This window comes from Adiantum capillus-veneris, chromosome 17, assembly GCF_014529385.1.
Source record: "Adiantum capillus-veneris isolate H3 chromosome 17, ASM1452938v2, whole genome shotgun sequence".
Taxonomy (NCBI): Eukaryota; Viridiplantae; Streptophyta; class Polypodiopsida; order Polypodiales; family Pteridaceae; genus Adiantum; species Adiantum capillus-veneris.
The window spans coordinates 116863605-116879271 of record NC_140947.1 but is presented as its reverse complement, the minus strand read 5'-3'; the positions used below and the strand labels follow the sequence as shown (position 1 = coordinate 116879271).

The following is a 15667-nucleotide window of genomic DNA, read 5'->3' as shown; positions in this document are numbered from 1 at the left end:
ATCTCGGTTCAAAAAGAGCTGATATAAATCACGTTCCATCTGGGCTAAAAAGGCCCGCTTCTTCCGTCGTACTAAACGCCGAAGGGCAATCCGAGACTGTCTATATGTAATGACTCCAAGTATAAGCTCGCTCTGAATCTGAACTCTCATCTCTCTGCACTACTCATCATACCAACTATTCTGAGGCATGTTCCCAGAACGTCTTCTTTGATCTGGTTGAGTGTGTGGGTATGCCTCTGCTGCTGCCCCATGCAAGATCTCCGTCAATAAAGTGGTGATCTCCTCCACTGTATATACAGGCTCGGCTGCCCCCATCCGTATGTAAATCTCTTCCACATAGACTGAATCCGTCTCTGGTGTAAAAGTATACCGTGTGTGTGCAATCCTCCGTGGTGTCTGAGAGACACTATACTGGAAAGAGACTGAAAAAGTCAGGAGAGCATGGTCCACTGCTACTCCAACAGGCCTAGGGCCCACACTGAGATCTTGAATATGAGAGATGAAGCTCGGTAAAGTCATGACATAGTCCACTGTACTGGTCCCATGTGTGTGTGGAAAGCATGTGAATCCCCCAGACGAAGGAAAAATCTCTAGACCATTAAGTATGGCCAGACCATGCGTAGTTGTCATCTCCATGAGATATCTCCCATACTCTGTGTGCTCTTTATCCTGTGAGTGTCTGTCAAGTCCCATCTCCGATATATCCATCTCTCTAAGCATCTCCTCCGAGGTATCATAAAATACCGTTTGGGAGTTGGCCGTCCTGGCATTAAAGTCTCCCAAGAGAATGATATCTCCATCTCTAGAGAACTCCCATATGTCAGCATCAAGTATAGAGAAAGGGGATTGCCCTCTAGGTGAGGTATAGATTGATGTGCTAGGGGGAAAGTAACATATAGCAATGTATAAGAATCTGCCTGTCTCAGCTCTCAGTCTCACCCACATGTATCTCGCCTGGTCATCTCTCCGGACAATCTGTAATAGCGGCTGCAACTCTTCCTTGAATAAGACTGCTACCCCTCCTGAACCTCGACTTCCATGCTGGGATCTAGCGTCTGGCCGACAAGCTGTCTCCCATAAATAGCCAGTCACACTTGGCATCAACTGTCCAGATTTTTGATGTGTCTCCGAGTAAAAGACAATGTCTCTATTTCTGAAGCTATCTTCAAAGGCACCCACATCCAGCCTATATGATCCATTACAATTCCATGCCGCCATCCGGAGTGTGGTCCCATATGTCTCGCACCGTCATGCTGTGCGTTTTTCCAAAACCACTACTTTCCCTCCTCTGTAAAAGGCAATTTTTCCCTTCTCCCTTGCTGCCTTAATCTCTGGCATCAACTCTTGCATATGTGCTATTTGTGCTAAAGTAAGGTCATCCCCCATAAATATTCCAGTTTTCTTAAGTGCTGGTCTCTTCTTCATAAATTCCTTCCTTGTTTCCAAAGTCGGGAAACGCAAAATAAGTGCTTTCTCTTTGACGTTTCCCTTCTCATCCACTCCATTCTTTCCTACTCTCCAAGCACCTGTGTGCATAGGTTCCGGGATGCCCATGTGCTGCAAGAGTTCCTTCACTTCGTCTTCTACATTTTCGGTGTCTTTGATACCAGTAATACGCACATGGAGGGCTCTAGTCCTCCTCTTCTGTTCCTCCTCAATGGTCATATTGATGATGGTAGAAGTCTGTGCGGCTTCTGGCATCCGGGCCTTTCCTTTCTTTGCACCTTCAATCCATTTTTCTGCTTCGTCAACTTTATCCTGTGTTTTAGAAAGGCGTTCCGCCCATGAGGAAGCCTCTTTCGAGTTTAGTTCTTCCCCTTCGCGCAGAGTTTTCACCTGCCCCTTAATATCTTCGAGCTCCTTTAACATCGAGGGCTGATTTCCCCCTTCCGTTTTGGGCATAATTTTGCACGCTGCAAGTTCCCCTTTAAGCTCTTCAATCACTGCATCTTTTTCCTTCATGCACTTTTCCACATTGGTTTTCCAAGATTCAAAGCTTGCAATTGCCTCATCCAACTTTTTTTGCATAATTCATTCCATTACATTCACTTCTGCCCGCATTAGATCCTGCATCTCCCCTTTCAATGATAGATACATCTCATCGTGCTTACCAAGCATCGCTTTATCGAATTCTTTCCTCATATCTGCATACATAGAATTCTTATAACTCTCTGCGTTTGCGTACATCTCTTTCCTGATGTCATCTCTCATAAAGCTGAGCTCAGATTTAATCATCACTTGAACCCTCTCCATCATTAAATCATCTTGGATTCTGACGGTTTTCCCTGCCCGCAATGAGCTTGGCGAGAGTATGCTATCTCTGTTCCTCCGCTTGAAAGTCGCTTTCATTTTTTGTGGCGTGGTGGAAGCCACTTGCATCACCATCCTCGACTGGTTGGTCCATCCGAGAGAGAAGAACAAAGCGAGCACTGAGTCAAGGCCCTCACCAGCTGAGGTCTGGCCTCCGCCCTCGTCACCAAGTCCTCGCCCTCGTCCTGGCTGACTTGACTGCTCCCGTCCTCGCCCTGGCACTGGTCTCGTCTGGTCGCCCTTGGCTCTTCTAGCCCTCTCCCTTGGTAGGCAGCTAGCTCTCGCCCTTGGCACAGCTCGCCCTCGTCCTTCAGAGGTTAGGGCCCTCGTCCTCGTCCTTGGCAAGCTGCTCGCCCTCTTGACACAGGACCAGCAGCTCGACCAGGTCCACCTGCTCGCCCCGCCTTCGACCAGCAGCTCGCCCTCGTTCCTCGTCCAGCAGAGAGAGAGCTCGTCCCTCGTCCTTCGTCCAGCAAGTTGGCAGCGTGACGAGCTCCTTCGCCTCAGTCTCCTCCCCTCAGGCCTGCTCGTCCTCGTCAGCCTGCTCGCCACATAATGCTCGCCCTCCTCAGGCTGCTCGCCCTGGTACAGCTGCTCGCCCTCGTCCAGCAGGTGCAACTCGTCCAGCTGCTCGCCCTCAGGCCAGCTGCTTGCCCTCGCCCTCAGGCCAGCTGCTCGCCCTCGCCCTCAGGCCAGAGAGAGAGAGAGAGAGAGAGAGAGAGAGAGAGAGAGAGAGAGAGAGAGAGAGAGAGAGAGAGAGAGAGAGAGAGAGAGAGAGAGAGAGAGAGAGAGTGGGTTGTGTGTTTGGGTGGGTGCATAGATGTGAGTGAAGTTTGTTTTTAGAGTATGCTTCTTTTGTTTGATTCCCTCGGTTTTTTATTTGCGGTTATCTTCCCTTGTGTTCTTGCATTCCTTGTCTTCTTCTCATTGGGTTTATTTGGGTTTACATTTGCTCACTTGCTACTCTGTTCCCGCTCACTCTACTAGGTTTCTACTTAAGATTTACCTTGTTTGTTCTTTGCTCTTGATTCACTCTACAAGGTTTTTACATCAGGTTTCACTGTTGTCCCCCGAGCCTCCTTCACTGTCCTCCTGGAGTTGGATTGGTTCCTACCCTGGCTGATAGCTCCTTATCAGCTCTAGTGCTGTGCTCTGTTACGAATCTTATGGCATCCTCTTGCTGTTTCTTGGTGATGCTGGTTGCCTCTTCTCTCTCGTCTTCGTCACGGACAACTCTCTTCCTTTTGTTGTTCCATTGCCTGTGCTATCAGGTTCTACCAGTTGGCTGGTTGATGTTCGAGCTCTTGCCATTGCAGATGTTCCTTGTCCTTTTCACTCGTTGGTGGCTTTTGATGGTTCTGGTTTTTGATTTGCATTAGAGGAGTTTGCTCCTGGTGGAAGTGCCTATCTTTCCGAGGCTGTCATCCTCTCTCCACTTTGCTTGCCAAGGCACTTTTAACTCTCTTTAGGAGAGGTTTTTACCTTGTCTTTCAATTTTTACAGTTGCCAGTTTTTAGAGTTTCCAGATTATTGCCTTCGCGCCTGCTTTGTAATCAACTAGTGTGGCCGGCGGCCTTCGGCCGCCTCTCTCTCTCTCTCTCTCTCTCTCTCTCTCTCTCTCTCTCTCTCTGCGTGCGCACTGTCCTCACTGTAGCCGGAGATACAGGGCCACACTGCCAGATAAAGCAAATTGCGACACGTGGCACTGGAAAAACCAGTCTCCTTAATATATAGTATAGATGATGTACTTGCCTTTAGAATCGACACCATTTGGGGCTTCTGAGAGACTTTTCAAGTAATAAAAATTAGTGTGTGTGTGTGTAGAAATGAAATGTTATATTAACGTCTTCAAAAGGCCAAAATGACCTATGAGACCAATCAGTTACAAAATAGTGAATCTAATACCATGTCTGGGTACAAAAGAACTAGAAAAGAACTAGAAGTGGAACAAAATACTACTACTACTACTACAATCTAAAACTACGTGGGTGTAGCAGCTGATACAATAGGTACCCGGTAAACTGGATGTAACAGTGTGTGAAACAAAGATGGAAGAAATGGTGAGGATCCATCCTCATCTGCACTCTGGATGTCGAGAGAGTATGGCTCGAATCTTCTGTTGTAGTCTCCGTCGATGCTGTGTAGCTCCTCTCCTCAGTCGCGGTCGTCTGATCTCTGTAGCTCCAATGCTCGGTCGATGAGAGTGCCAGTAGTGGTCGAATGAGTGTGGGACGAGCTCTGCAGTGGTGGCTGCTCCTCTGGCTGTCCCATATCTAGTGAAAAGAAATCTGTAATGTGTCTCTGGGACTGCCTCTCTCTAGCTCTCCCCAGTAAAGTGTCTCTACACCTGTGTAACTCAAGTAGATATAGTCCAAGACATCTCTGATCCTCATAACTCATGACCCTAGATAGAGGACCAAAACCCTCTCTGAATAAGCAGTGGAAACGCCCCCGTATCTCATAGAACACTGTGCAATGACATATGTAGTGCAGCTCTGTCTCTGGCTCTCTCTGGCATAATCGCATATCCTGCTGTCTGCTGGTATCCCTCTGAATCTACCAGTCTCAATCTCGAGCTGATGTGAGGATGTGCGTATCTGACCAATGGCACAACGCAAACCATGAGACATATGTGTGTCCATGTAGCTGGGTCGAATCACAAACCCATCTCCTGTGAGGTGGAGAAGATGCTCTCTATAGAAAGCCATCTTCGTGCTCAACTCCTGAGGCGGCTCTATCCATGTCCTCCTGGTGTCGAGCTGGATTAGGTCCTGACGAATGAGTCTAGTGATCTCCACCCGTGTAAGAGACAACGAGGGTGCCTGAAGAGAATACTGGAAAGGGGGCAACCTGTCCATGGTGAAGCCATGCGTCTGAAACCATGAAGTCATCTGTGCATACCAGCATGAAGTGTCCCCCTGTAGAGCTAACTGTCTGGAAGACTCAAGGGCCAGTCTAGCATATCTGTCTCTAGTAGTATCCCATAGGCTGTGCACAAAGGACACTGATCTGGTAAGCGCCTCAATCTCCATGGGGGGGGCAGCTAGCTCTGCTCGAATGATCGCGTGAGGTACGGAGGCCTTGGCTCTAATCAATCGGGAGATCATAGATACCAAGGGCCTCTCCATACGTCTCCAACCATCCTGGCCTACAGAAGGTCCCCATACCTGTACCCCATACATCATAGCTGAGGCTACTAAAGTATCAAAGAGCCATAACTTTGTCCGAGGTTCCTGGAACTGAACTGCGAACACATCCTCTCCAAGCCTCCCAAGGCCGCATAAGCTCTGGTCAGTCTAGTCTCTGCTGCTCTCCCCAAAGAAAACCTCGGCCCAGTGAAGACTATCCCAAGGTAAGTGTATGCATCTGTATACTCCACAATCTCTTGACCATACGTGAAGGTCGGTGCCGATCTCCTGATCCACTGCGGTGTGGTGTTAAACACCATGACCTTGGTTTTACCAAGGTTTACAGACAATCCACTATCCTCTGCAAAACTGTGTAATGCATCCAACTGTCGCTGCATACCCTCTGGTGAGTCAGAGATCAAGACAATATCATCAGCATATAACAACAATGGGATCCACGTCCCTGCCAGCTGGGCACCTCTATCACCCTCTCTGTCAATGTAATCAGACACCTCATCAACATACATACCAAATAGAGTAGAGAGAGAGAGAGAGAGAGAGAGAGAGAGAGAGAGAGAGAGAGAGAGAGAGAGAGAGAGAGAGAGAGAGAGAGAGAGAGAGAGAGCTGCCGCTCAACTTGAGCGCCATTGCTTGCCCTCCTCCCTGCATGCACGACGCCTTTTCTTGCCCATGCCCTGTTGTGCTGCGCTCGCCTACTGATGTTTGCCCGCAGGGGAATCGCTCGCTCGTTCAGCTGCTTCGGTGGCTTTTGGCTTCGGCAGGCGCACCCCACCCCACCCCACCCCACCCCACCCCGTCTGCATAAAAATAGATCAGACCCTCTCTGAATGGGGATGTCTATGGCTACACCAGACTCATCCATATTCCCCAGGGCTCATAAAATTAGGGAATATCGAGGTAAAGTAGGGTGCCTTTGCTGAATGGGGATGCCCGTGGCTACACCAGACAAAAACTGGAAACCTCTCATAACACCTAGACTCTAGCATAACCTCACTAGGCTGCACAACCACAGAGACCTTACTCACTAGAGTTTGACGGGAAACCCAGGAGATGACCTCCAAACTCTTGCAGGTTTTTTTTTTTTTGGGGGGGGGGGGGGGGGTGGTAGCGGAGACGTTGTTATCTTTGAAAGACCTCTTCTTTTGCTAAGGGCCCCTTGGTTCGATAGGTCGGAAGTGCTTTTATAGAGGAGTGCAGCCCTCATTCTTTGACCTCGAGCAAGATAGTGAGTCAATGACTAAAAGGTGCCAATTCATTTCAGTGTCACTCAGTGAGTATGCCTTTCTTTTTTCTTATCAAGCAGGTGACTCTATTTGCAGATGCCGACAGCTCAAGAGGCTTGCTGCCATTGCTTCGCGAAGTAGGAAAGTTGTTTAAGGGGCAGGTTTGTTATGTCATTTTGATTTGCTTCAAAGGTGTGTGTATCTTTTATCTTCTCAGAGATGGCTTCAACTACTTATATCTATTGCTTGCAGATTCTGTTTCTCATTGTTGATACAGCTGATGAGGAGCTTTCAAGACCCACTCTTATGTTATACGGAATGGATGCCGATGAGCCCGTTGTATGCACTACTGAACAGTAATTAGACACAATACTATGTCCTTTATGTGATCCTGATACACAGTGTTGCATGTGGTGCCTGCAGGTCACAGCTTTCAATTATGGAGATGGTTCAAAATTTCTTCTAGAAGAGAGCCTCACATTGGAGTCTCTTAAGGTACTCTGGGCAGAGCTGTTTAGTGTACACGATAATGTTGGCGCATGCATGTTTTTAAAGGGTGATTGGGTTGTAGGAATTTTGTAAACAACTGGTATCTGGAGCCCGAAAGCCTTATTACAAGTCTCAACCTATTCCTTTGGAGGTTTGCAGTCAATTCCCGTAGAGAATTTTCATCAGTTTCTCTGTCGTCAAGTTTTTCAACGTGTTCTTCATTTCTGCAGGAAAAGGAGGATGTTCAGATCGTTGTTGGAAAAAGTTTTGAATCTATCGTTATGGATACCTCCAAAGACGTCTTTTTGGAGGTCTCTCTCTCTCTCTCTCTCACCCCCCCCCCCCCCCCCCCCCCCCCCCCCCCCACACACACACACACACGCACACACACACGCACACACACACGCACACACACACACACACACACACACACACACACACACACAAAAACCTCCCCTGTGTGCGCGCGCGTGTGTGTACCAGCACCAATTGTTTTTGGGTGAGCTGCAGTATTGTCAGTAAAAATAGTGCAGAGGACATAGCCCAGAGTGAATGCAGCTATGCAAGAAGGCTAGATGTAGTTGTAGAATGCCTTAAACTGCTTAAGAGAAATGTTTCCAAATGAAGACAAATCACAGAGAGACTGGAGAAGCTGAGAACGGTAGGGTGGAATGGGAACACCTGTGCCAAGCCAAGCCAAGTACTTTTCTGATTATGGTCGTGAGTCTAATAAGTAGCAAAAACACTCAAATGAAGGATTATGCTAACTTCAGTAGTGTTGGGCGGAGTCTGCCAAAAATTGAAAAGTGAACTATAAATGTGGCGACGGAAATGATACTGCACCTGCTGTGTAACTTCATGCAGTAAATGCTGAGCATGGGAGCAACACCAGAGCATGTGAGGAAAATTTTTCGGCTGTTGGTGGTGTTGGGCAAACACATAAGTGCATTATCTCTATAGCTATGTCACCCAAGGGCATCGCACGTTGAACTTCAAACGCACAAAACACTCCGTATCTTTCCTTGATAAACCACAACACCAAACAAAAGCAATCCATTGTGAATTTACAAGCAAGCGCCCACCGAAGAGGCCACACTTCAAGGAAGGAGAATGTTCGGTGTACCCCACTGATCGGGAGTAGAGACGCCACACACACACACAAATGAAATGATATATTAACATCTACAGAAGGCCAAAGTGACGTATGAGACCAAAAAAGTTACAAGTGGTGAATTTAGTACAATGTCTGAGTACAACTAAAAAAGTGGGAAAGGGGGGGGGGGGGGGGGGAAATGAGAGCTGATATATATATATATATATATATAATATAGATAGATAGATAGATAGATAGAAGATATATATATATATATATAATATAGAGAGAGAGAGAGAGAGAGAGAGAGAGAGAGAGAGAGAGAGAGAGAGAGAGAGAGAGAGAGAGAGAGAGAGAGAGAGAGAGAGAGAGAGAGAGAGAGTGAGTGAAATGTCATATTAAACGTATTCAAAAGGCCAAAATGACCTATGAGACCAAACTGATACTATCTTGGTGGATCTAATGCAATGGCTGGGTACAAAATAAAATGAAGTACAATAAAAGCTAAAACAAACATTAGTGTCCAAAGATGCCCGACATCGGGGCGTTGTCCGAGGATGTACTGTATTAGTTGTTGAAGAGCATTGTCGTACTGGACGTTTCCCATGTCGAGCTAGAATAGTTCCGATCCTCTGTAAATAGTCGTACTCGGCGTCTCCCATGTCGAGCTAGAATAGTCCTGATCCTCTGATCAGTGATGGAGCCTTTGTTGATGTCGTGATGGCCCTCGTAGACTTGGGCGTCTAGCTCTCCCAAGCTTAATGGCTCTGTCAATCAATATACCTCTGGTATATGTGGATTGTGAAGTCTGTCGTGAAGCTTTCTCATCTGGTTGCCGAGTCTCTGCTCAAAAGAAGTTAGTGATCTTCCTCTGTGAATGTCTCCCATTGTCTAATCTCCTCAAGAGACTCTTCGTGTGTTTGCATAGCTCTAGCAAAATCAACCCGAGGCATCTCTGAGCCTGATATCTCATGACTCTAGCCAGTGGTCCAAAATCCTCTGTGAATGGATAGTGAAAGCGCTCTCGTATCTCATAGTATAGTGGACAATGACATATGTGATGTAACTCTGTCTTTGGCTTTATATGACACAACTGGCAAATCCTGCCTTTGTTGGCACTCTCCTAAATCTGCTAGTCTCAATCTCTAGCTGATGCAATGATGTGCGCATGTGACCAATAGCACATCGTATCCCTTGGGATAAATGAGTGTCCATATAGGTAGGTCTGATCACTTTCCCTGTGAATTACATTAGACTTGAATTGGCGTTACTGATGATGTATGATTTGTTTTGGAAGAAGAATTTCTTCTTGATCTTCGACTTCAGGAGGTGCTCGCGTAAGTGGTTCTGTAGGAGGTTCACCAACATAAACTCATAGTAAACTTGCGTGAAAAGCATTATGGATTTTCTAGTTATGTGAAAGATTCAATCTGAAAGTGATGTCATTAATTTGATCTATAATCTTAAGGGGCCTGTAATAACGGTCCATAAGCTTGACAACTTTCCCTTTGTTTCCACGTCGTTTCTTTAATTTGGCTTCCTCAAAAACTTGAGAAGAACGTACTGTCCAAGAGATAAATGTAGGTGGCGTTTATGCTTATGTGCAGCTCTTTTATGCTTATCTTGAGAGCGTGTAATAGCCCTTTTAAGTTTTAACTTGAGCATAAGTTGAATCGATATCTCAGACAAACACGTCTGCCGTAAATATATTATTTTTGGTACGGAGAATGAGTAGGAGATGGATTTGCCATAAATAACTTAGAAAAGAGCTTTACCAGTAGAAGAGTGCACTGTATTGTTTTATGCAAATTATACTAAGGGTAAGTACTTTCCCAATTTGTTTGGCTTTTAGAGACATAGCACTTAAGGAGATCCAAGATAGTGGAATTAGTAATCTCTCTTTGTCCATCTGTCTGAGGGTGATATGCTGAAGAAAAGGTGAATTTCAAACCCCAAGTTTTTAAAAATGCTCTTCAAAAGAGACTTGTCATTCTTGGATCTTGATCACCAATGATCGTGTTAGGCATCCTATGATGCTTAAAAATTTGAGCAAGAAAAACTTTTTCGATATAATCAGCTTTAATAGTCTTTCTTATTGGAATACATTGTGCGTCTTTACTGAATCTATCAATGATAGTCCGTATTGCGTCATTTCCATTCTGGGTTCATGGAAGATCCATAATAAAGTCCGTGGTAATACTTTTCCAAGGTTGCTGTGGTATTGGCAGAGGATTGAATACAAACCAAGAGTTTTGTGGTGATCATACTTAATGTTTTGGCATGTTATACACTCTCGTACATGAGTTTCAATGTCAGCTTGGAGAGTGGGCCAAAAGAAATATCGTTCTAATGCTTGGATTGTATGAGTATTTTTTTTGTGTCCAACATAAGGAGAGGCATGTGTTTTTTTGTCTTGATGGCTTGGCTACACAAATGGCTATTGCGCTCCTTGACAAAACCTGTCCGGGTAGAGATATCCATCTTGTATTGAATATGGAAAAATAGTATGTCCTATTTGGAAGTGTTGCCTTATGTTGGCAAAATCAGGACCTTGAGGATATCTCTTAGGAAGAGCTTCTCACTCTCGGTGATAAATGCTTTTAATTGCAACTTTTGGCCTTTGAGTGTGCGCCTGCTACCACGTTTTTGCTTTTGGAAGTGAAACATAGAAAGAAAATTGGCCCATCGCATCTGATTCTCAATCAACTTCTGTTGAGAGAGAAAATATCTTAAACTTTGATGATTTGTTTTAATAACAAAATCTGCACTAAGGAGATAGTGTATCCAAACAGAGAGCGAGAATGATGGCCATTAACTCTTTCGCATATATGTGGAGGCATGAAGCTCTGCGTCTAAGTCTTCTACTTTCATAAGCAATCACATGTCCTTTATTTAAGATTGATCTGATGCAATTCTTAGATGCATCACATTATACTTTGAAAGGTTTTTGCAAAGCAGGTACTATGAGACAGGTCCATGATTCAAAAGGTACTTAAGCTTTGTAAAAGCTTCCTTTTGTTTGAGTCCTCATAGAAAAGAAATCTTTTTCTTGGTAAGATCATGGAGAGGAGCAGCTAATTGAGTGAAGTGTCGAATATAGCGTCTGTAGTACAAACGTAAGCCCAAGAAACTTCATACATCGTGTACTGAAGTTGGTTGAGGCAACTCTTGGATTGCTTGAATCTTTGCTGGGTTCATTCTCATGTGTTATAAGAAACTATATGGCCTAGGTAGTGAATTTTTGTGAGAAAGAACTTCACTTTTCTTAGAATTGATCATAAGCTTATGGTTTCGTAGTTCTTCAATTTTTTTTTTTGCAGATTTCTCTGATGTTGTTCTTCATCATGAGAAAAGACTAGGATGTTATCAATGATAACTCGTGTGAATTTTCCTTGAGGATAAAGATTCTACCCATCATTTGGTTGAATGTGCTAGTTCCTATGGTCTATCATATTACTACCACTGGCTGATGCTTTTGTTAGATTGAAAGGCATGACTAAGAATTCATATAACCCGAAAGGTGTGCGGAATATTGTCTTATGCACATCTTTGCGAGCAATGCAGATTTGATGATAATCGCTCTTGAGACCGGAAATTTGTGCTCCTTCTAACTTAGCAAGAATGTCATCAATCCGTGGGATTGGAAGTCTATTCTTGATAGTGATCTTGTTTAGAGATTGATAATTTAGACACATTCGAAATGAGCCATCCTTTTTTTAAACAAGTGAAACTTGCGAACAATATGGAGAAGTACTAGGCTGTTTAAGGCCCTTCTTTAGAAGTTCAATTACTTGTTTCATGATTTCTTCTTGTTGAGTTAGGCTAACACGATAAGAGGGCTGATTGGGAGGGGAGTTACGATCTTCCGGCTGCTTTGGAGGTAACTCATTGGGAAGTGAATCTGTGAAACAATCTTTAGTGTTCAGAAGGTTTGCTTTTATCTATGTTAGTACGTACGTCTCTCTCTCTCTCTCTCTCTCTCTCTCTCTCTCTCTCTCTCTCTCTCGCTAAAATCAAGCAAGCAAAAATGCACTTTTCATTTCTCTCGTAGCAGTAATATGATAGACCATAGGAACTGGCCAGTCACCTGCATGCGCCTATGCATCATACTGTCTACCATTAAAGTAAAAGCTGAATTCTTATTTACATAATCTAGTTGAGGATGAACTTGGTAATGCCAAAGCACTCCAAGTATTACAACACAACCGTGAATAGGTGCCAAGATAAAAGATTCTTTATCCATATATTTCTCAATCCATAGATTGAGCTGACCTTGGATAGGACTAGAGTTTCCTTGCATATGGCTCAAATGACGAATGGAAAGTCTAGGCTCCGACAGCTTTTGGCTCATGCATTTCACGAACTGCTCGGAGTTAAAGAGTAGTTTCCTTGGTTTTTGGTATGCATGAAACTAGAAGAAAGGGCAGTTGGCTCAGTTGGGGGAATCCACTGTGGGAGAAGCCTGGTGACCCTCGCATAACCTTCATGGCGTTATTGCAATCGCCGAATTCGACTTGTAGAAGATGTCAATAAAGCTCTCTATCTCTTGCCCCCCCGCCCCCCCCCCCCCCCCCCCCCCCCCCCCCAACACACACACACACACACACAACAATTTTCTCTCTCCATGTGCTTTGCGAATGGGATTCCATCTTGTGCATTATGTATGTATACGCGAGAGAGAGAGAGAGAGAGAGAGAGAGAGAGAGAGAGAGAGAGAGAGAGAGAGAGAGAGAGAGATGAAACGTTATCTTAACGTCTTCAAAAGGCCAAAGTGACCTATGAGACCAGAAAGTTACAATGTGGTGGATCTGATACAAAGTCAGAGTAACAAGATGACAGAATGACAAAATAAAATCCTATGGAATCCTAAACTGCTAGGTGTGAACTAAGCAGCTAAACATCTAGCTGGGATAGCTAGATCACAGGAGATCCAGCATCGGTCGCTGGCGGATCTCATCAATCTCCTCCATGGTCAGTAGTCTGACTGGGCGTCGTGCATGTCGAGCCAAAGTGATCCGAATCCTCTGATGCAGCCTCCGGAGAGAGAGAGAGAGAGAGAGAGAGAGAGAGAGAGAGAGAGAGAGAGAGAGAGAGAGAGAGAGAGATTCTAACAACGTCCTTTGGAGGACCTATAGCACAAATCACATACATCGTAGATTACATTTCACTTTAGGCATCATGCCACAAGGGCACATAAAATAAAATAAAACTAAACACTGAAAAGATTAGAGTGGCTGGAGATGAGGCCAAGTAAAGCACTAGGCATACCATGAGAGAACAAGATTTGCGAAGTATGCCAGTAGGAGATAGTTCAAGCAGCACTTTAAATGCCGATGTCCAGTATAATATAGGGGTAGAATCCATTGTTGATCCACCTAGGAGAGTGGAGAACATGGATCAGAGGTGTTGAGGCCTATTGCTTTTGAGCCAGTTTTGTGAAGCAGAGCTAGAACTCAGAGTATGACTACTGAGCATACAGCCATTCAATGCCCAGCCACCAGGGGAAATGCTACGACAGGTTCGAGCTGCTGGAGGCCTACCATCCCAAGACACGGCAAGACAACAGATAAGAGAGAAGCTAGACGTCGCTTATTCCATACTCTAATAGTGAGATCATGCTAGCGCATTTTCTAGCATTCTAGAGGTTTTGTGGGTGTTCTTTTGCATATTTATCTGATGATGTCTGGTTGTCATTATAACTTGAATATGTGAGAGTTTGTGTGCAGTATTTTTTGCATTATACTAGCACTGAAAGGAAGTGACTGCCTGCATCAGGTATACACAGATTGGTGTGCGAAGTGCGATGCTGCAAACAAGGCTGTCAAAGCTATCGGAAAGCACTTCAAGGATGTGGCTTCATTGATTATCGCAAAGATCGATGCATCCGCAAATGAGCACCCTCTCTTACAGGCAAGTTCGCTTCATAGATAGATTTTTGAGGTCTCTTGGGATCGTTCCTAAGGCATTAAAAGTTGTCTTCTCATGAGTGTGTGTGTGTGAATGAGAAGAGGAAATTAGAATAGCCTTTCTATCACCCAAGTGTGGTAGATTGATTATCCTAGTTCCCTCTTGAATAATTGGTCTTGGGTTCGAGACTTGTCGGAGAGATCTTATTAGTCTCTTGGGATTGTTCCTACGATGTTGAAAGTTTTCTTCTCCTTCTTCTTCGTCATCTAAACAGGTGGAAGACTATCCATATTTTCTATTCTATCCCGCAAACAAAAAGACTAATCCTGTAAGTTTTAATTGCTGAGCTCAGCTATACCTCTCTTGTTTTAGAATGATGTATATTCTGTTTTCAAGTTCTTTAATCGACCTGATTGTGGGTCCCAGATCCCGGGTCCGAAGAAGTGGTCAACGAAAAAATTGGTGCAGTTTATTCACAAACATGCCACAGTCCCCTTAACATCTTCTGGGGTCACAGATAAGGATGAGCTTTGAGTCAGTAGTGGGGCAAACCTTCCAACAACATAACCATATGACATGCATGGAGTGGCTGCTCTGTAAAATTTGTGCGCCCCCATACATCTCACCCAATTTTCTTGTTTCTTGTAATGCATATGCAATGGTCGTCTGGTCACAAAAAGACCATAGGGGAATGTGAGGATAAGGCTTAAAATGCTAATTGGATTTAATTTTTTCAAGACAAGGTCTCTCTCTCTCTCTCTCTCTCTCTCTCTCTCTCTCTCTCTCTCTCTCTCAGCAGTTGGTATGATACTGGTAGTAATGTGCAATATTTACAAGATTCAAGTAATATAGGCTCAACAATGAAACCGAATGGACCACAGCATGCCCAAGATGCAAATGCTCAGGTTATGATGCCAGTTTACTTCATGGTATTGAGCTGCCGAGGAAATGGACCTCTTAGATGGCCAATATGACACTGCACTCCAGACTGGAAATAAAAAATGGACATATTCCTGAACCCCCAAGAATGCCATCAAAGCTAGGATCATAGTCAATGGAAAATGACTGATACAGAGAGCAATGGCGGGCTTTCCACTTTCAATATGCTGACACTCTTATCTTGTTGAAATTCTTCATCCATATTCATTGCTCGAACTCTTTTTGCATATATATTGCCCCCCCGAAACCAAGGAAATCCACGTCAACTAGGGTAAAAGGGCCAGGTTAGAGCTACCTAAGGAGCGCGACCAATTGCGGGCAATGTACTTCAACTGATTGCAAGCGACCAGGTGCGATCGGAAGAGCACTGCAACAGAAGAAGCATCGTCGTGAATGAAGCTCCCTGCAGCAAAGTTTTTGTGTGTAACAAAATCCATCACCAAATTAAGGGAAGCCCCTCGAGGGGGTATATAGTGCCATCATAGCCAGCAAGGATTGAGGTCAGATCCGACGAACCCAATTCACTGAGAGCTGCGCTGAACAGAACACTAAACGCC

At 44.7% G+C, this 15667-nt stretch overlaps 1 protein-coding gene across 1 annotated transcript in view; it reads left to right on the top strand.

The window, feature by feature from the left end:
• LOC147437939 (protein disulfide isomerase-like 1-5) overlaps window positions 1-14913 on the top strand; it is a 40119-nt gene extending 25206 nt beyond the window's left edge. Inside the window, exons 5-12 of the mRNA XM_086487334.1 lie at window positions 6763-6843; window positions 6935-7021; window positions 7106-7177; window positions 7254-7322; window positions 7402-7482; window positions 14040-14174; window positions 14446-14499; window positions 14598-14913. Coding sequence (XP_086343460.1) covers window positions 6763-6843; window positions 6935-7021; window positions 7106-7177; window positions 7254-7322; window positions 7402-7482; window positions 14040-14174; window positions 14446-14499; window positions 14598-14705 — 687 coding nt within the window. The 3' untranslated portion in view covers window positions 14706-14913. The remainder of the gene's footprint in view (window positions 1-6762; window positions 6844-6934; window positions 7022-7105; window positions 7178-7253; window positions 7323-7401; window positions 7483-14039; window positions 14175-14445; window positions 14500-14597) is intronic.
• Window positions 14914-15667: the final 754 nt, after the last annotated feature.